The sequence below is a fragment of the Haliotis rubra genome, unplaced genomic scaffold (genome assembly GCF_003918875.1).
Source record: "Haliotis rubra isolate DU_JTF1 unplaced genomic scaffold, ASM391887v1 Scf512, whole genome shotgun sequence".
Classification (NCBI taxonomy): domain Eukaryota; kingdom Metazoa; phylum Mollusca; class Gastropoda; order Lepetellida; family Haliotidae; genus Haliotis; species Haliotis rubra.
Genome location: NW_025767205.1, coordinates 574,279 through 596,769, shown reverse-complemented (window position 1 = coordinate 596,769; position 22,491 = coordinate 574,279). Strand labels below are relative to the sequence as shown.

Below are 22,491 nucleotides of genomic sequence, written 5' to 3'. Positions count from 1 at the left end.
CAATGACACCTTTGTATGAAAGATGAGCTTTTTCGGGGTGTACAGTGTAATCACCAGGTACGATCTGGAGGGTTTAAGATCAGCATGTGGGTCGCGCAATAACCAAATCACTGTGGCCCATCAATCACACAATACCCTGCTTCAGACACCCGCTCCATGACGGGTCAGAGTTTTCGGGGAGGGAACCGCCACATCGTCAGCCATAGGGAGGATGACTCACTGCAGTGGGCTGACCCACGAACAAGAGGCACAACCCACTCTGTCGATACTGTTTCGGTAGTCAAGTGGGTATCTTCATGATATCTGCAGGTATTCTGTCTCACCTGTGTGTTTGATGTACCAGTGCCTTGTTCTTGAATCAGTATGGAATTCAGAAAGGAACTACCTGTATTTCGTGAATGAGATAAATATGAAGATTCAAACAAACATCGATTGCCTTTCTCTTGGGAATCAGTCGTAACAGTGTGACCAGGGGATAGAGTTGGGACACCTTGTCACCAGAAGCGTCAAAGGTAAGGGAGTTATCGTTTAATTATCCATGCTGGCCATTAAGGAGCTATTATTTTAGGTTACTGTGATATTACTGAGGAATACCATCTTGTTCAAAGCCACATCTCCTTGTGAGAAATATTTTGAAATTAAATTGGGTTTATTTATAAATACTAATAAGGCAAATATCTAAACGTGAATATACTTGCCAAATGGTCATTTATCTTTGCGTATACACGATAGTTTCTATTTGACTGAAATGTGTGGATATCATCATAATTTAACGGTATAATTTTCCTTTACCTGGAATATGGAACATGTTGTTCATGTACGATGTAGTAGTACATGCAGTGATTGTTATTACAGAGAGTCCTCATTGCACTTAATTGAAAATGACCTGTCGCCAAGTCCTCTGGTCCGTCTTGCTTCTAGCCACATGCATGTGGTCAATCAGGTGTTCGCTGCTTCCCTTCGATGGTCACACACCTACCCCCGAAACGGATGACGGTTCCAGCCCCTCCCTCAGTCTTCAGCCGCCTTTCACATTTTATGGAACTGCCTACAGTACTGCTTATGTAAGTATTTTTCAGTGAACCCCTTGTTTTGACAATGGTTATACTGAACGATAGACATTTCATCTTCTAAAAGTGCATTATTCTTTTCTATGAAAGTTCTAGTGTATGCAGTTGGTATTTGTTCTCAAATCGAAGTATTCCTCGCGCAAAAATGACATTACTGTAAATATATATCTTTTGAATAATTTGTTAAAAATATTGAACCAGTCTTGTTGTTGAATGCACAGTATGTCATTCCATGAAATATATTCCACATGCAAAATTATACTCACTGTATATGTAGTCATATTGTGGCCTTTGGGTAGTCAAAGGTGACAAGATAGATATGCATAACCGATTAATACATTCAGTGGAAGTAATAGTAAACTGTAAAGTTTGATAAAGCATAAAACGTGACTCCTAAAAGCTTAAGGTTGTTGTAGTCAGATAAGTGTGACCGTATACCTTTCAGTGCCTCATCATATATTTATAATATTCATGAAGTATTTTGTTTGGACAATACCTATCCCTTATCATCATGACCCCTGTGGGTGACCACACTTAACGTTCAGAGTCTTCAGATGCTATCACAGACGCACGTAGAGAGACACACTGTAAATGTCTTCTCGGCGACGTATGTGTCGTCATATCCATATGACTGATATAGGCGCGGCTTCAGGACTTCAACATCGATATGCGTCACTGAAATAAACAGCATTCAGCATCATGCACAACTGAACTATATTCAGTTAAAAACATACCACCGTCCGAATTGTATATTTCATCGCATATAAGCGAAGAGCTCAATAACGAAAACTTCATATTCAAGTACATAGCTCCAGACTAAAACGGTTTATTTAATATGTACACGGGATCACCTATAAACCACCTTTTAACAGTATATATATTGCATAGATAAATAAAAACAGAATGCCTTTTTCTGTAAACGAGTACACATGTCCCATCAACACTGTTTGATGTGGATGCAATGACAGTATCTATCATATGTAGCTCGTGTTGAGATGAACACAGGCTGTTTGGTCGGGACATAATCAGGGTGTGTTAAACTCTATGTGAAGTTTCCAGGTGAAATGCCGGAACATATTTCTCAAAGTACATCTGCATAGTTGTTTTTAAATCCTATGGTACAATATACTACCATTAATATGATTTAAGAATGGATTATCAAATTCAAATATAACATTGACCAGAACGAGGGACTTTGGGGACCGACTATTTGATAACTGGTGTGTCAGTGCTGTGGTAGTGTCTGGAGACTACATATCTTTCTCAACAGTCTGAAGCATTTTGATAATTAAAATAGTCCGCCCGTCCCTATTTCTTCAGTATAATGACAGTTCGAGGCAGATACAGTTAGCTGTGTCAAAGAAATAGTAGTAAATGGTAGAATCTAAATCCGAGAAGTATCATACTCTCATGCTTGTATTGAATCGATGTTAGTACTCTATGGGGACAAGGTATATTACATCAGTTAGGGTTTTCCTGCTGTAGCATTACATAAATAGTTGGATTATATACATTGTATACCGAAAGACACAAATAAAAGATTGCAGGAAAATTCAAGTGTTCCTTTATTTTCCAGTTTTCCTCACCAGCTTTGAATAGCGCTGTGGTGATGAAAACTGGAAAACAATAAAGGAACATTTGAATTTTCCTGTGATCCTTTATGTGTTTCGCTCAGTATATTTTCGGACGTCGAACTTTTTTAGTTTTTTTTCTCGCTATAACGAGATGGGTTGCGTCACCTTGACATTGTAAATACTCGGATGATGGTTTGTGTTTAAGACAACGTTTTCATTACTAGGTTAGTTACATGGTTTACATCGGGACGTTCATAAGGGTCCGAAAACCCATACTACGATGAAATATGTTGACAGAACAGAGAATATGGTGGTTCAAAAATGTTGTCTGTTGCGGAATTTATGTCACGGTTCTTTCTGGTCTACTTTAATTTAAAATTCTCAAGGACCTGGCGTATTTAACTGACAGTACATTTGAAAATGCTGATATTTTGCAACACTTCCTTGCATCTTGCAGCATACATCAAACGCTAGGAAACACATTACGCGATGTGCATACGGGCGTAAAATAAATGTTCCCATAAGCTATATGTAATTTGCCAACTGAATAACTCCTTCAGAAACTTCCAACCCATTTACAGAGTAACGACTTTCACTGTTAAACCTTATGAATACGTTTATATACTATTACGCCATCAGTTGACAGTTCCCATTTGCAATATGCACACTGAGGGCAACAGAAAGTATACTGAATTTGTTTTAAGCAGTAAAAACATTAAAGAACTGTTTCACCATCACTTCAATTTCACCATCACTCATTCCAGTAGGCTAACATCTAGTCTCTAAAATGAACATATTTTACAGCAAAAAACCTTCAGTTGCAGAACTGTGGAAATTTAGACTTGCCATATATTATAGGATGCATGGGCTTTCTTAGATATTATTGTTTCGGGGTCTGAATGGCAGGTTATCATTCCTGCAATAGTTAGTAAAAGGTAATTTTTGTCTATGTAATTTTATGGAAATCTATATGGGTTCAATAAAGACTGGCTTTCTAAATAAAACTGCAACTGCATGGCACCTAGCCTAGTAGTTCCTTGCCGCTAACACTAGATATTTTCTGCTAAGCATCAGCCATGCTATATCATCCGTCAAGTGTAGTGTCTTTCGCTCAGATGATGTTAGAAGCAAGCTGTATATACCATTGCTTAACAGAAACACATGCTACATAATATGAAACAAACTAATCAAACTGATATTGGAGTAATCATCCATTATCCAATTAGAGCGGTATTTTTATATCAAGTTAAATGGTTGGTCCCATTATTTGCAGCGTACCCTAACTAAAAATAAATTATATATTGACTGCTCAACTATCAAACAACTCTCGTACCGTTAACTAAGGCTGAACCAACCAGATCGACATTCGAGTTATAGGTATAGCAGTAAGCGACATATACATGTGCTTGTTTACCTGAGACATCAAATCACAAGCACTTAAAGTAAGCAATTCACATGAATTATCAAAACAGCTATAAACAAGAATCTGAAAACTTTTTTCTCCCCTAAATACTTTATTATGATGTGCCATTTCCCTTTTGAATCTGCATACGTTTTGGATTTATCAATTTTGCTTTCTTATAGTGCAGAAAGGTATTGCCCTGAAATGTGTTTGGCTCTTTCGTTTATGACTGTTATCTATCGATCTTTCGGAGATAGATTTGATGAAATGATGAAATTTATATCTGGTCAGGCATGGCTTTTGCAAGCTATGATGACATATGTGTATGCACTATATTAGAAAAAAAACGTCAGTAAAAGACGTTTCCCAACATATCTCACTGCCTGATGTATAGGAATATTTTCGTTTCGGTGAAATACAGGTTGCAGGAGAAAACATGGGCTTTAATGTCATGTATTGTTGACTTTGTATACTGTTAAGACTATGATTATAACGTTTTCTTTAGACTATCGAGGCTAGCTAGGTTGGCCATACCATTTATAGGCTCAGGACGTAGGTTTTGTTTGGTGTATTAAATCTCTTAATAGTGTTGAAGTAGCTACCGTTGGCTCTAGGGATCGATTTCAAGGTCGAACGTTGCTGCTCTGCTGCTTTCAAGTAGAAGTACTATACTTGTCGTTTACATGTCTTAAGTCTCCGCGGCTCATTGTTTTCGTTTTCAAAGAAAAAAACACTGCTCGTGTGACGGTCTGGTTTTCGTTTGCGTGTCTGAGTGACGTAAAACGACTCACAAATCAAAGTTTTTAGACCCATTGCAGAATACATAGTGAGTGATGCTGTGTCCACAGAAGACCCCGAGTCTTCTCCTTCACTCCACATGACTGAATCTATCACCAAAGTGTCTCCTAGTATAAAGCCACAAAACTTATAAACTCGTCATTGGGAGATTTACGAGTTTGTGTGTGTGCGAGGCAGTGATTATAGATCTCCATACCCCGGGACGTGGTTCACTGTGCAGCAGGGTGTGATACAACGGGGATCGGCGTGTATTACGTGTAGTAAAGTATCCGAATACTTAACATAGATGTGGTTGTCCGTGTAAGGCTAGCAGAGCAGAGCAACACACTATATCTCTCTGCGAGTGTCTTTATTTTACCATCACATTAGCTATACCAAGGATTTGGTGAATATATATAAACTTTTAAGATATTTATTTCTAGTGAAAGGAACCGGATTGGTAAACAAGCACAAGCTTATATGTCATGATGAATGGACATTGTGAATGAATTATCAATGTTGAAAAAATGGAGAAGAACGCCAATCATGTTTAAACAGTATATGCCATATAAACAAATTATTTTAGATGAAATCATTACATATAGGAGATTGACGATGTGGGTGTGGAGTTACCTGAAGAATCTGTATATCCTATAATGAATTTTGATAATTTCCAGTAGTCGACACTGATTTTGTTGACATTTGGTCCCGAAGCATGGCCACCTGTAAAGCCATGAAACTTCAAATGCAGTCATCATTCACATGACATGTTGTGTCTGTTAGAGGCCAAGGTCGTTCGTCCGTGAAGTGATGTAAACTGTTGTCTTCCAGTAACTGTTCCTCACGTCCTGGATACGAGACCTGTTGCAAACAACTGTTACATCGTCGGCAGGGGTTATCTTGATGTAGGTGTGGTCTGTCTCTACTTGAAATGATTAATGGCGTGGGGGAGGTCTTGGGAGCTTAGTTTCTGCTATTGGAAGTACTTAAAAACACTGCTGGTTAATACTCTAGGAGCGTCCGCCCGGAGAGCGGAAGGTCGCGGGTTTGGTCCCCGACCGCGTCATACCAAACGACGTTAAAATATAGTACTTGTTGGTCCCTGTCTGGCGCTCGGCATTAATTGGTACAACAAGGACTGGTCGGCTCGGAGTCAGAATAATGTGTCTGAGTGGGGTATTCATGCTTCACTGCGGCATGGCATCTCAGTGGGCTAGCACTATAAAACTATAGTGCACATACACACGCATGCACGTCGTCATATGAGCGAAATATTCTCAAGCACGACGTTAAACCCAATTTCACCTCACCCAATACTCTAGGTCTGATACATTACGAAGTGATTTCATGTTTCAATGGTAATGAACTCTCATTTTGGGGTATTTCCTTATGGTTGTTGAGAGGTTGTTGTCGCTTCCATAAGTAATTGGTCTTGTATGTGATTTTGGTCCTTTGGACTTTAGAAGACATATTTTCAGGTTGCATTACAATAATCCTTAAGTGTAACTACAAGAACATATTGTGTAGCAACATACATGATATATCCGTGTTGTGTCCATATATCGTTTATATATCTTTTTTTCTTTAACATATAATAGTAAGAGTTGATATATCCGTGTTGTGTCCATCTATCGTTGAGAAGGTCCAGCTTGCGTTGATATATCCGTGTTGTGTCCATCTATCGTTGAGAAGGTCCAGCTTGTGTTAATGTATCCGTGTTGTGTTCATCTATCGTTGTGAAGGTCCAGCTTGTGTTTATGTATCCGTGAGGTGTCATCTATCGTTGAGAAGGTCCAGCCTGTGTTAATGTATCCGTGTTTGTGTCCATCTATCGTTGAGAAAGTGCAGCCTGTGTTAATATATTCGTGTTGTGTCCATCTATCGTTGAGAAGGTCCAGCTTGTGTTACTGTATCCGTGTTTGTGTCCATCTATCGTTAAGAATGTCCAGCCTGTGTTAATGCATCCGTGTTGTGTCCATCTATCGTTGAGAAAGTCCAACCTGTGTTAATATACCCGTGCTGTGTCCATCAACTGTTGAGGAAGTCCAACCAGTGTTAATATGTCCGTGTTGTGTCCATCTATCGTTGAGAAGGTCCAACCTGTGTTAATATGCCCGTGTTGTGTCCATCTATCGTTGAGAAGGTCAAGCCTGTTAATGTATCCGTGTTTTGTCCATCTATCGTTGAGAAACTCCAGCCTGTGTTAATGTATCCGTGTTGTGTCCATCTATCGTTGAGAAGGTCCAGCCTGTGTTAACATATTCCTACTGTGTCCATCCATCGTTGAGAAGGCCCAGCCTGTGTTAATGTATCCGAGTTGTGTCCATCTATCGTTGAGAAGGTCCAGCTTGTGTTAATCTATCCGTGTTGTGTCCATCTATCGTTGAGACTGTCCAGCTTGTGTTTATGTATCCGTGTTGTGTCATCTATCGTTGAGAATGTCCAGCTTGTGTTAATGTATCCGTGTTGTGTCCATCTATCGTTGAGAAAGTGCAACCTGTGTTAAAATACCCGTGTTGTGCCAATCAATCGTTGAGGAAATCCAACCTGTGTTTATATAGTCGTGTTGTGTCCATCTATCGTGAGAAGGTCGAACCTGTGTTAATATGTCGGTGTTGTGTCCATCTATCGTTGAGAAAGTCCAGATTGTGTTAATGCATCCGTGTTGTGTCCATCTATCGTTGAGAAGGTTCATCTTATGTTTATGTATCCGTATTGTGTCCATCTATCGTTGAGAAAGTCCAGCCTGTGTTAATATATTCGTGTTGTGTCCATCTATCGTCGAGGAAGCGCAGTCTGTGTTGATATGTCCGTGGTGTGTCCATCTGTCATTGAGAAAATACAGTTCCTTATCGAGATTATATTAGGCATACTAGCAAAGTTATCGGTAAAGAGTTCCGCCAGAATTCGGTCTGCCAGAATTGACTGTGCTGGCATTCTCTCTTCTCGCACTGGCTCAGAAAGTGTCAACCCACTTTCTGTATGTGTCCCCCGTCAGCAGATTTCTGGGTGCCCCTTGATACAAATACAGCGTTGTAGCTGTAGCTAAACCACGCATCAGAGGTAATATGAAAACACCAATTGTTTCTCATGAGACCCTTTTGTATGTCGTTTCATTTAAGGAACTTTCTGCTGCGAAAAGGTTAATTACTCCAATGTTGGTTCTTGTGTTTTAAGATCACGGAAACACGAATAAGAGAAACACTCTTCTCGCGTAATACAAAGGACAAAAGATGTTTCAATGCGGTAATTTTCAATTGCAGGTGAACAATGATGGCTCTGTGACATTCCTTAAGGCCGAAACATTTCAGAATACGATCGGTGACCCCGGAAATACTCCAGCAGTGTGCGCTCTTTGCTGTGACATAGATGTATCCGGGGGTGGAACCGTCTATTACGTCATCAATACCTCGCTAGCATTACGACAAACTATAGCAGATGACGTAAGGCGATACCAAGAATTCCCGGCAGACTATACCCCAACCTGGGTGCTGCTGGCGACGTGGGCTGACGTCACTACATTTAACACAATGGACAACAAGGCAAGCTGTTTAAGAGTGTGAACGTGTTTTAGGGCCGATATAAACTTTACATCACATACCTGTGCTTTTCTGCTTGGTAGGAGAGATCTGCGCGTGAGTTTGTTCTAAGAAGTTGTTACCTATTCGGTGAAAACCTGGAAACATATTAATTAATCGAACAGAAATCACACGTTTTCGGCATGCCCAGAGGATGCAACTGTGCACGGTAAATTGAGTCCACTTTAAAAACTTCACCGTGTACGCGACAATTTAAGGGGCGGTTGGGTAGTCTAGTGGTTAAAGTGTTAGCGCCCAAAGCCCGGGTTCGATTCCCAGCATGGGTGCAATTTGAGAAACCCATTTCTGGTGTCCCCTGCCGTGAAATTGCTGGAATATTGCTAAAAGCGGCGTTAAACCATACTCATTCACTCACCATGAAAATGTTCATTTCCATACAGTACTCGGAGATTTCATGCACAATTTGCTGGGTGAGAACGGCCGGCAATAATGAGCGCTGGATGGCCCATGGGGATGTTTGATAAATTAAAACGCTGTAGCCAGTTTTATGACCTGGAATTGCTGAGGAATGGTTGAGTACCGGTATAACTGGTAGCAGATCGAATAGTTACCGGTTGCCAATAATATCTCTGAGTACCGCTGAATGATCACTTGTATTTTAGCATCTTTTTTCTGTTACTTTAGGTCGACACATTCCAGATCACAATGGCCACGGATGGTGCGGCATCAGTTGTGATAATATTCTATGAAAGATTGGAATGGGTGTATGATAATTCTGATATTGCCTCAACATATTACGGTACAGAACCTACTATCCGTACACAGGTATGCTGGTGTTGATTTAAAACATAACATAGTTGTTACATAACCATGTAGGAACCGCGGTCCAATATTAAATATGGGTTATTATTATCACTCTTCTTGTGAGGGAGAGAGTTCGTTCACCGTTTGTAAGTTTAATATGGGAAAAAAAGCTAAGAACTAGCTGTGTAATATTCTCTCTGACAGTACCAGAACCATATTAATCTCTCTTCCGCCCACCCTCTTCTGTACAAGAGCCCCAAATTAAAAAAACGTAGATGTTCCTCTGAATTTCCTTGTTAATATAAATGTAGTTATTTGTATCCATCACAATTTGTAGAGATTAAGCATGAATCTTGTTATATCAGTTATTTATATACGTTTGCTTAAGTCCATTAGCATGAGTTCATTGCCAAGTGGTATTATGGTCTGTCTGGGGGGATTTGATCCCATGACTAGAGCATCCTGGCGCGACTATTTCAAGTTCCTCATCACATCGAATTGCAGTGCCAAAAGACTGTCCACTAGATGCTGTTCTGGGCAGCAAAGCATATTGGAAACATTCTTCGGAACGCGGAAGACTCGGGCTCAATATGTCAGGCTACAATGATTGTCTCCCTTCGTGACAGTGCTTGATAATGGCGACCCTCTATACTGACGCATTGATCAGTATGAGGCGGGAGGGAGGGAGGAGCAGGGGAGGGTAGGGGAGTGTATGGGAGGGTTACAGCTGTTGAACAACACAGTTAGCTGTTCACACTTTATGTAAATATACATCATGAAACAGATACAACAATTTTTGTAATGTTAGTAAAGTCCCACCCCAAGGAATAAACTGATGTGTTAAGTCGCTTCTTACAGGTACCATACCGTTGACCAATTTTATCCAAGGTTCAAAGCATCATGGTTGACATCGAAATGCGAACAAGCAGTTTGGAATAAGAAATTTAAATTCCACGTTAGGCTGTGTCAAAGCTCGATGTCCTGGGTGTTCTTGCAGCCATATTATCATCAATCGGTAACCTTCATCCCGACATCATGACATTTCCTCTATTACGTCAAATGGCGAAAGGACAATACAGTTAAATGGTTTGTCGTTTCTGATTGTATTAAACAGCCACTAAAGGAAGATTATATATCACCCCACTATAAACCTTCCATAGTCCAACTGTATATGTCCACTAATTGTGTTTAGAGCGCGCTCATGGCCGGGGATGAGGTGAGGTCTCACCAACTGCCGGGATCCAAATCTGATGAACTCATCAACATAACTCAACTGTCTAACGTTGGTGTTGCTGGCAAATTCATCTTCCGAGTTGACGATAACATCGTTCCCGTATCCCTCCGTGCCACCACAAGTAAGTTTACAGTTGTTGGCATTTCCTTCTACTTCGTAATTTCATTTTATTACACATTCGATATGGTCCAAGTTTAATTGTCTTCACACAGAACAGCCCACTCGAGTAAGTGCGTTTAGTGTTACGCCACACCCAGCAATATTTCAGCTATATGGCGGCGGTCTGTAAATAATCGAGTCTGAACCAGACAACCCAGTGATCAACAGCAGGAGCATCGATCTACGCACTTGGGAACTGATGACATGTGTCAACAAGTCAGCGAGCCTGACCACCTGATCCCGTTAGTCGCCTCTTACCACAAGCATGGGTTACTGAAGACCAATATTCTAATCCGGATCTTCACGGGTGAGCCGATTCGAGCACCTGCGGGTTTACCCTAAAGTGTGGGAGTGAATGGGTGGGATGTTACCCCTCGTAGATCTAATCCTGCACTTTCATCTAGAACTGGACTTCAGTGTCGTAGCATCATCGCAGTATGCTCCAGGCTACCACGTCTCCTCTGTCTGTGACAGAAACAGAAATGTGCTTCTTGAGAGATCAGGTAGTTACAGGTAATGTAATCATACACTTGACAGGAACATGTACGTGGTTCTACTTATTACGATGACGAAGGCCTTTCAAAGTTGACATGACTATCATGGTATTTGGTCGTTTATGCCAAACAGCATCCGTGCTCTTAATCAAGGCAGTTTATAAATTCACCCTTCTAAAGTTCCTAATCTTCACTAAATGAATTTCTGTTGATATATGTCTAACACCTGGGTTTTGTTTGCAGAGTTCCATGTTTTTATGTGCATGACTATGCGTATCTATGATTGGTTGTGCTATCGGTTTGTGCATGTATTTTAGTGATGCATGTTTTCCGTGTAACTATGTCCCTCTTACCATGGAAACTATATACTACTCACACTTTGCTAGGTTCACAAACATTCACAATTTTACTTAAACGTAGATTCATAATTTGAAATTGTATAATTTAAAACTGGATAAATTTAATATGGTAACCCCTCTTTGGGCAAATAGTCACTTTAATCTAACCTTATGCACCTGATACATGAATAACGATAAAAAATGGTTTTCATGGCACCAGTCAGCCATTTGCAAGTCATGGAACGAGTCATTGACAAGTACACAACACCTGTCAATAGCAGGTATGGGATCCACAAGATGAAATTACATACTGAAACGTAGGATCCATGCTTACAATAAGGTTAGATATTTAAACCAATGTTGACCTCATATCATAGTTTTCTGTTGAATCCATGATTTGATCCTTAGCAAAGTGTGAATAGTAGATATATAAATTCCTTCGAGACAATGCAGTAAACTACCAGGCAAAGGAAAGTTAAATGACGTTACTTGACGTTTGTGAGATTTATAATTAGTATTTTTGCAAACAGAAATAATTTTCCAATAATTTGACTGAAAATTCATTGTAATACTGGTCTTGCATTTGCCGCAATTCAGTAAGAAAGAGTCAAGTGGTTACAAATGATAAATCAGAGTTCATTCAAAAAGAACAAGTCATAAAGAGTCACATAATGAGACAGGAGTCAGGGGACACGTCGTCAATAGCGAGTGTGACCACCCGTGGCATCCATACACGCCAACACTCGTCTCCTCATTGACTGTGTCTGTCGACGGATGGCGTCAGCAGGAATCCTGTTTCATAAGTCCAACAGAGACTGTTTAAAAAGTTCCAGCCGGTTTGCCTGAAATTGTTGCTACACCGTTAATCTCATTGACTTCATCATTACACTGCTATTTTTCAACACTAATCCTATCTAATTTGCTTCGTATTATGTTTTTATTTTTGTACATTAACACACATACACACACCCACACACGCTCCCACTCTTGACCTCGTCGTTACAATATACTGTTACCTTTGTACATTAATCCTATCTAACTGGCTTCGTGATTATATTGTTATGTTATCCATAAAAAACGTGTCATGTACGTCCAACTTCTAAATGCATTTCAAGAACTTCTTCTCATTTTGACAAGTCTTACTTACCGTTCCCTCGCCCATCGCCATTCCCTCCACTCCGCACGCATCTATTACAAGGCTTCAAAACAAATGTCCATGGTTTCAGGTGCTGTACAGAGTACTACTACATCAACCACAACTACAGCCGCCGACAACACTGCATCAGCGACAACAACGTCACCGACGTCTACATCAACGCCACGTTCAGGTGCTACAACACTATACACGTTACCTTTTCTTTCTAAAGTTGTGAAAACATTCGTGTTTGTATCTTTAGTGATTATATTGTAAAGTTTGTAAAGTACTTGCAGCCTTCATATCTACTAACTGACTGACTGACTGAGTTTAGATTTACGCCGCTTTTAGCAATATTCCAGCAATATCACGGCGGGGGACACCAGAAATGGGCTTCACACATTGTGCCCATGTGGGGAATCGAACCCGGGTCTTCGGCGTGACGAGCCATCGCTTTAACCACTAGGCTACCCCTCCGCCCCTCATATCTACTAATAATGATGATGATGATGATGATGATGATGATGATGACCTAGGTCATTATTATCAGTACGTATATGATGGACTAGTGGTTTAGTTATTACACTGATTAGTTTCGTAGGAGGAAATGTGTATACTTTTGAACACACAGTAAACACTCGTTTAGTCGAACCTCAACATTATGTCGTTTTATATATCAACCGGAACTAGCATCATGGTTATTTAATATTTGAAAACACTGGATAATTGTTACATTGTTATTTTCGCTCTAGATCGCTAATTACATGACGCATATGGGGTGTGATGACGGACTACCCGCAGCGGTATCAATATCACAGGCCTTCCCGCCACAGATTGCAACATATCTGAAAACCGTCATCGAAAGTTTTAATTAATCCAATTTGATTGAAATCAAGCTCAAACATAAAATTTGAAACATTATGTTACATTGTCCACAATCCACGTTTTCGACGTGTCATACATTCATGCATGATGAGTTTATTGTACCTTAAACACATAATCGTACCTAATGAATTTTGAAAAAAATGTTTGAAGTGTTTAACGTCTGGATCAAATACTTCAATGTCAGATACAACATCGGTAACAGAGACCTCCACGTCAGATACAACATCGGTACCAGAGACCTCAACGTCAGATACAGCATCGGTAACAGAGACCTCCACGTCAGATACAACGACAGTGACAGAGACTTCCACCCCAGAGACAACATCGGTAACAGAGACTTCCACCCCAGAGACAACATCAGTAACAGAGACCTCCACGTCAGATACAACGTCAGTAACAGAGACATCCACATCAGATACATCAGAAACAGTGGCGTTCACGTCAGATTCAACATCAGTAACACAGACGTCCACGTCAGATACAAGGTCAGTAACAGAGGCCTCCTCGTCAGATACAACATCGATAACAGAGATCTCCACGTCAGATACAACATCAGTAACAGAGACTTCCATCCTAAAGACAACATCGGTAACAGAGACGTCCACGTCAGATACAACGTCAGTAACAGACACATCCACGTCAGATACAGCATCGGTAACAGAGATCTCCACATCAGATTCAACATCAGTAACAGAGACTTCCACCCTAGAGACAACATCGGTAACAGAGACCTCCACGTCAGGTACAACATCAGTAACAGAGACGTCCACGTCAGATACAACTTCGGTAACAGAGACGTCCACGTCAGATACAACATCAGTAACAGAGGGCTCCACGTCAGATACAACATCGATAACAGAGACATCCACATCAGATACATCAGAAACAGAGGCGTTCACGTCAGATTCAACATCAGTAACACAGACGTCCACGTCAGATACAAGGTCAGTAACAGAGGCCTCCTCGTCAGATGCAACATCGATAACAGAGATCTCCACGTCAGATACAACGTCAGTAACAGAGATATCCACCCTAGAGACAACATCAGTAACAGAGACCTCCACGTCAGATACAATGTCAGTAACAGAGACATCCACATCAGATACATCAGAAACAGAGACCTCCACGTCAGATTCAACATCAGTAACAGAGACGTCAAAGTCAGATACAACATCACTAACAGAGACCACTACGATAGAGACAACATCAGTAACACAGACGTCCGCGTCGGATACAGCATCAATAACAGAGATGCCCACGTCTGATACATCTGCAACTGACACTTCCACATTAGAGGCAACATCGGTAACAGACACCTCCACACCAGATACATCTGCAATAGAGACCTCCACGTCAGATACAACATCACTAACAGATACCACCACATCAGACACAACATCAGTAACAGAGGCCACGTCAGATACATCTGGAACTGGCACTTCCATGTTAGAGACAATATCGATAACAGAGAAGTCCACGTCAGATAGAACATCAATAACAGAGACCTCCACGCCAGACACCACTTCAGGAAGAGAGATTTCCACGTCAGATACAACATCGGTAGCTCAGACCTTCACGTCAGATACAACATCAGTAACAGAGATGACCACATCAGATACATCTGTAACAGAGGCCTCAACGTCAGATGCAACATCAGAAACAGAGACCACCGCGTCAGATGCAACATCAGTAACAGAGACCTCTATGTCAGATACAACAGTAACAGACACCTCAATGTCATATGCAACATCAGTAACAGAGACCTCTACGTCAGATACAACAGTAACAGACACCTCAATGTCAGATGCAACATCAGTAATAGAGACCACAGCGTCAGATGCAACTTCAGTAACAGAGACATTCACGTCAGATACAACATCGGTAACAGTGACATCCAGGTCAGATACAACATCAGTAACAGAGACATCCACATCAGACACATCAGAAACAGAGGCGTCCGCGTCAGATGCAACATCAGTAAAAGAGACCTCAACGTCAGATACAACATCGATAACAGAGACGTCCACGTCAGATACAACGTCAGTAACAGAGTCTTCCACATCATATACATCAGAAACAGAGGCGTCCACGTCAGATGCAGCATCAGTAACAGAGACCTCCACGCCAGATACAACAACAGTAACAGAGGGCTCCACGTCAGATACAACATCAGTAACAGAGACTTTCACCCTAGAGACAACATCGGTAACAGAGACTTCCACGTCAGATACAACATCAGTAACAAAGACGTCCACGTTAGACACAACGTCAGTAACAGAGGGCTCCACGTCAGATGCAATATCGATAACAGAGATCTCCACGTCAGATACAACGTCAGTAACAGAGACTTCCACCCTAGAGACAACATCGGTAACAGAGACCTCAACGTCAGATACAACATCAGTAATTCAGACGTCCACGTCAGATACAACATCGGTAACAGAGACGTCCACGTCAGATACAACGTCAGTAACAGAGACCTCCACGTCAGATACAACATCAGTAACAGAGACGTCCACATCAGATACTACATCGGTAACAGAGACGTCCACGTCAGATACAACATCAGTAACAGAGACATCCACATCAGATACATCAGAAACAGAGGCCTCCACGTCAGATTCAACATCAGTAACAGATACGTCAAAGTCAGATACAACATCACTAACAGAGACCACCACGATAGAGACAACATCAGTAACACAGACGTCCGCGTCGGATACAGCATCAATAACAGAGATGTCCACGTCTGATACATCTGCAACTGACACTTCCACATTAGAGGCAACATCGGTAACAGACACCTCCACACCAGATACATCTGCAATAGAGACCTCCACGTCAGATACAACATCACTAACATATACCTCCACATCAGACACAACATCAGTAACAGAGGCCACGTCAGATACATCTGGAACTGGCACTTCCATGTTAGAGACAATATCGATAACAGAGAAGTCCACGTCAGATAGAACATCAATAACAGAGACCTCCACGCCAGATACCACTTCAGGAAGAGAGATTTCCACGTCAGGTACAACATCGGTAGCTCAGACCTTCACGTCAGATACATCAGTAACAGAGATGACCACATCAGATACATCTGTAACAGAGGCCTCAACGTCAGATGCAACATCAGAAACAGAGACCACCGCGACATCAGTAACAGATGCAACATCAGTAACAGAGACCTCTACATCAGATACAGAGACCTCTACATCAGATACAACAGTAACAGACACCTCAATGTCAGATGCAACATCAGTAGCAGAGACCTCTACGTCACATACAACAGTAACAGAGACCACAGCGTCAGATGCAACTTCAGTAACAGAGACATCCACGTCAGATACAACATCGGTAACAGTGACCTCCACGTCAGATACAATGTCAGTAACAGAGACATCCACATCAGACACATCAGAAACAGAGGCGTCCACGTCAGATGGAACATCAGTAATAGAGACCTCAACGTCAGATACAACATCGATAACAGAGACATCCAAATCTTCCACATCATATACACCAGAAACAAAGGCGTCAACGTCAGATGCAGCATCAGTAACAGAGACCTCTACGTCAGATGCAACTTCAGTAACAGAGAACTCTACGTCAGATGCAACTTCAGTAACAGAGAACTCTACGTCAGATGCAACTTCAGTAACAGAGACCTCTACGTCAGATACGACATCGGCAAGAGAGGCGTCCACGTCAGATACATCTGGAACAGACATTTCCACGTTAAAGACAACTTCAGTAACAGAGACATCCACGTCAGATGCAACATCAGTAACAGAGACCTCTACGTCAGATACGACATGGGCATCAGTGCTGTCCACGTCAGATACAGATACATCTGGAACAGACATTTCCACGTTAAAGACAACATCAGTAACAGAGATGTCCACGTCAGATACATCTGTAACTGACACTTCCACGTTAGAGACAACATCGGTAACAGAGACATCCACGACAGATACAACATCGATAACAGAGACCTCCACGTCAAATGCAACTTCAGTAAAAGAGACCTCTACGTCAGATACGACATCGATAACAGAGACGTCCACATCAGATACAACATCGGTAACAGAGACTTCCACGTCAGATGCAACTTCAGTAACAGAGACCTCTACGTCAGATACGACATCGGCAACAGAGACTTCCACGTCAGATACAACATCAGTAACAGAGATGTTCACGTCAGATACATCTGCAACTGACACTTCCACGTTAGAGACAACATCGGAAGCAGAGACATCCACGTCAGATACAACATCAATAACAGACGCTTCCACGTCAGATACAACATCAGTAACAGAAACGTCAACGTCAGATATAAGATCAGTAACAGAAACGTTAACGTCATATACATCTGCAACAGAGACTTCCACGTTAGAGACAACATCGGTAACAGAGACATCCACGTCAGATGCAACATCAATAACAGACACTTCCACGTCAGATATAACATCAGTAACAGAAACGTCAACGTCAGATATAACATCAGTAACAGAAACGTTAACGTCGTATACATCTGCAACAGAGACTTCCAAGTTAGAGACAACATCGGTAACAGAGACATCCACGTCAGATGCAACATCAATAACAGACACTTCCACGTCAGATATAACATCAGTAACAGAAACGTCAACGTCAGATATAACATCGGTAACAGAAACGTTAACGTCATATACATCTGCAACAGAGACTTCCACGTTAGAGACAACATCGGTAACAGAGACATCCACGTCAGATACAACATTGGTAACAAATACCTCCACACCAGATACAACATCGGTTAGAGGAGCATCCACGTCAGATACAACCGCAGTTACAGAGACGTCCACGTCAGATACATTTGCAACAAAGACTACCACGTTAGAGACAACATCGATAACAGAGACCTCCACGTCAAATTCAGCATTTGTTTTAGAGACGTCAGCGTCAGATACGTATACAGAAACAGAAACGTATACTACAAACCCAACTTCAGTAACAGAGGCCTCCACGTCAGATACAACATCGCTAACAGATATCGCTACGTCAGATACAACATCTGTAATAGAAATCTCCACGTCAGATACGACATCTGTAATAGAAACCTCCATGTCAGATACAATTACATCGGATCCAGGATCACCTACATCTGCTTTTTCGTCATATGTAACGTCAACTACATTTGCTTCATTACCCGGCATAGCGTCAACAACACTTACTTTGTCGTCCGATCAAACATCGACTACACCTGTTTCATCATCGGATACAATCTCTGCTACACCCGCTTCTTCATCGGATCTAGCATCGTCTACAGCTGCTCCATCGTTGGGTTTAAAGTCAACTGCACCTGATTTTTCATCAGCATCTGTCTCTCCGGATGTTGATGCAACGAGTGAAACTAACGAGAGATCTCAGAGTTCGACATCCATTCCATCATCCACATTGTCAGTTGTAACCCCACATCTAGTTGGAGCGGTTTTGGCAGTTATTATTCTGGTGGTGGTTGGAGTGTTGCAGATCGTCCTGTCGTTACAATTCATACAGACACTCAGGGAAGGGTTTCAACGTCGAGGACAGCGAAGACCTGGAGGAGAGCGACGGAAAAGCATACCAGTACAGATTGTTACGTCAAGCCCTTGGTTCCAACAAACTTCACCGTATGGCAAACCACTGAAGTAGCACAAACGTATATCTGCGCCGATACTCATCTTTGGCACAGCACTGGACAAGCTGAAACAAAGCCACCACTCGCACATCCAACAGGCCACGGTTAACACGAATCTATGTGTGATCGTTCAGGTGAAAATCAGACAGACCACGTGACAACCTGAATCGCAGCCTCCACGTAAACAAGAACAATTAGCGTACCAGGTCACAGCATGAATCTCAGTGTCGACGTCCATGAGCCTATCCAGCATCGGACAAACACCAGTACCATGCTCAACGTCTATGTCCAACAGATTGGAGCCGTTGGGGAGGACAAGACACTGAACGCAAGACGTCACTAACACATCGGCTTCACATTCTCTTGGAACTGGCATGTACGTCCTCTTTTGCCATAACACCAATAGCGAGCAAGACATATCAGCAGAAATATTGCTTCCATGAACTCTTTGTCTTGCATGCTCTGACAGCATGGCATTGAATATGCCATGTATGTGTGGGACGAAATGAACGTCCGGTATTAATATGTTACCAACACTCTTATTAGATGCGTTGTAAGTTATTAAATTATAAATATTCCCACATCCAGTTTCTATCTATTTTCGAGTTTATCCTTTTTTGTGTTAAACTTATTTATTGATACATACAACCTGAGTGTTATGGAAATCATCTCAACATCGTCTATAATCCGTACTATCAACAGTCTACTTACACGTATACCAAAATGACAACATGAATCTCAATCTTCTATGGGTGAAAACACAAGTAAGAAGCAGTTTGGTGATCATGTGATTTTGGTTGGTTGAATGTGACTACTTTACACGCGTGTTCCGATACCAGTTGTATTAAACTATTTTATATGACGTTTAATGTTGGTCTGGAGCAGTGTGTTTAAGCATTTTAAATATTGAGTCGATAAATGTCATGACCAACATGTTATGGTTTACAAGAAGGAAAGAGCGTAAACTACAATTCTACTTGCCAAGGTAAACCTACCAACCAACTTTATATCTTTAGTTCCCACATTTCTGTGCAAACATGGCTGTGAGCTATTCACGTACCTCGATGTACACTCTGTGTTGTATTGTGAGTATATGTTTACATTCTGTGTTGTGTTATTAGTATTTACATGTACATAACATTGCGTATAATAAGTCTTTGTATGGACCTCATGGTGAAGATCGCACAACATGAAGGCTTTGTAGTTTATCCTCTATTAGGTATGGAAGGGACTCGTTATATACACCTTGGAAAAATATGTCACGTTTTTGTGTATTTTTTTATAAAGATATGTGATACAGAAATTATTTAAAGTGTGAACACTATGTTATCCGCTTGTCTTTTGTGTCAACAATCAAGACACTATGACGAATCGATATTCTGAACAAATCCAACCATATCGCTCAAGGAAAGCAACCACGTGTTGACCTGTACATTTCATATCAATAATTAATAATAATAGTAATACTTAAGATATTTGATTGGGGAAGACTGAGAATCAGTTGGTTTATTAAAGATATTCAGCTTATGTTGAAAGACATGCAAGAACGTTCAGTTGATGTTCAGGCGATATCGAAATATGTAGAAGATCTGAATGATTATTTAGTTTTTACGGGAAGATGTGCAAGCATATTCAGTTGATGTTATAAGAAAAGCAAGAATATTCAGGCGTCTAACGATAATTATGTTGATATTTAGTTCATATGGAATGATATGCCTGAATATTTTTGTTTATGTGGGCAGATGTGCAAGAATATTCAGTTCATGCTATAAGAAGAATCAAGAATATTCAGAGGATGTGGAAAGACATGCAAGAACAACTTAGTGACATTAGAGTAGAGATACGTATGTCCACTAACGTTGAGCATGTGGCTGTTTGTCTTCATTCTTCCATTTGATGTGTTAATGATTTGATTTTGTCATGACTTCATGAGCAAATTGGAATGGAAGTGCCGATGTGACTTAAAGCTCAAATCAACTCAGAAGCTGTACTTGCATACGTCCAATCCTTGGAAAGCTTTTAGAACAAGAATATGTAAAAGTTAATTTAAAAATTTGTATTTTATAGTGTTCACTAGAGGGAACAGTACTTATGGCCCTAAAACTGCTATGTTTATATTATCCATTACTATAATTAGGCTGCGTAAGGAAGGATAATCTCCAGTCATCCTTATTATGCCGTAATTTTGTTTTTTGTACGGTAGTTGTATACCTTGGTTATCAACATGTGGGTTATCCGAGACTTACTCCACGCTTACAGGCGATCCACTTAAACTTGCAGTGGTCTCTGTAAATAGCTAAACTGGACTGTGACCTCTTATATATATTGTGTGTTTATTTGATGACAATTCTTATCTATTGTTATAAACCCCAGTGAAGTTACTCTACCAATAGCCAAACAGGTGAAACCGTGTAAACTTGAGTAGTAACTGTTTAACCCTTGAGATTTTGCATTTAACTGTTCAGGTGGTATCAAACGTGTGAATGCGCCTCACTTCAGATTCGTTTAGAACACAATGTATCGAAATGTTCGGAACAGATATGTAATCAATGTAAGATCAAATGAGAAATGTTTTCTGTTTATCCCAGATAGAACAGCCATCCTTCATACCCGACAAATAACAGTGCTTTAAATCTCGTTTTCTCATCCGTCATAAAGACATATTTTACGCCCGCTTCCCATGGTTCATACAATGTTTCTTGGAAATTCAAATTAATGATTGTTTCACATAATGTTTTCCGTTGATAAGTGTCCAAAAGGAATGACTCCCTTAGCTGTATCCCTCGGGTCCGAGTTTTAACGGCCCTTGTCTGTGTTTATGACACATGTATATTCCTTGTGAAATATTGCTCGCATGTTGTGCATATATAGCTTGAGTTCATATGGAGACACTCAGAGAGGGTCTAACGAAAACATGATATGCATATATTTATGTGTGTGCACCTTGTGTCCTGTTTATACAGCAACCTTGTGAGCACATTTACCACTATACTGATGTTGTTTGTTACATTTTTGTGCTTGTTTGTTCCATTTACCAATTCTTGTTTGTTCAGTGCTGTTGTCAGTTGTACATATATTTACAAGATGCTCAAGTCGTTGAAGTCAATAAAAAAGATTAAATATCGCAACCTTTTGTTTTTATATTAAGAATGATAATGGTGGTGGTGGTGGTAGAAGTAGTAGTAGTAGTAGTAGTAGTAGTAGTAGTAGTTGTAGTAGTAGTAGTAGTAGTAGTAGAAGTAGTAGAAGTAGTAGTATTAGCAGTAGTAAAAGTAGTAGTAGAAGTTCAAATATAACTACTTTAATATAATGTTATGGTATAAAATCTGTCGCCAAAGGACAGTAAAACAACTAGCATATCACAGTTAGAGATTTCAAACTAGCATTGAACTTAAAATCATATACTATATAG

At 40.7% G+C, this 22,491-nt stretch overlaps 1 protein-coding gene and 1 long non-coding RNA gene across 2 annotated transcripts; both read left to right on the top strand.

The window, feature by feature from the left end:
* Window positions 1-279: 279 nt before the first annotated feature.
* LOC124292313 lies at window positions 280-8,360 on the top strand. Its single transcript, XR_006902415.1, has 3 exons — window positions 280-512; window positions 856-1,064; window positions 8,087-8,360. It is a non-coding gene; the product is annotated as an uncharacterized LOC124292313 (long non-coding RNA).
* A 690-nt stretch (window positions 8,361-9,050) lies between these two features.
* On the top strand, window positions 9,051-22,203 carry LOC124292299 (serine-rich adhesin for platelets-like). Its single transcript, XM_046729364.1, has 5 exons — window positions 9,051-9,187; window positions 10,359-10,521; window positions 12,618-12,719; window positions 13,596-14,230; window positions 14,273-22,203. The coding sequence occupies exons 1-5, from the start codon at window positions 9,068-9,070 to the stop codon at window positions 19,091-19,093; spliced, it is 5,841 nt and encodes a 1,946-aa protein (XP_046585320.1). The 5' UTR covers window positions 9,051-9,067; the 3' UTR covers window positions 19,094-22,203.
* The last annotated feature ends 288 nt before the right edge of the window (window positions 22,204-22,491 follow it).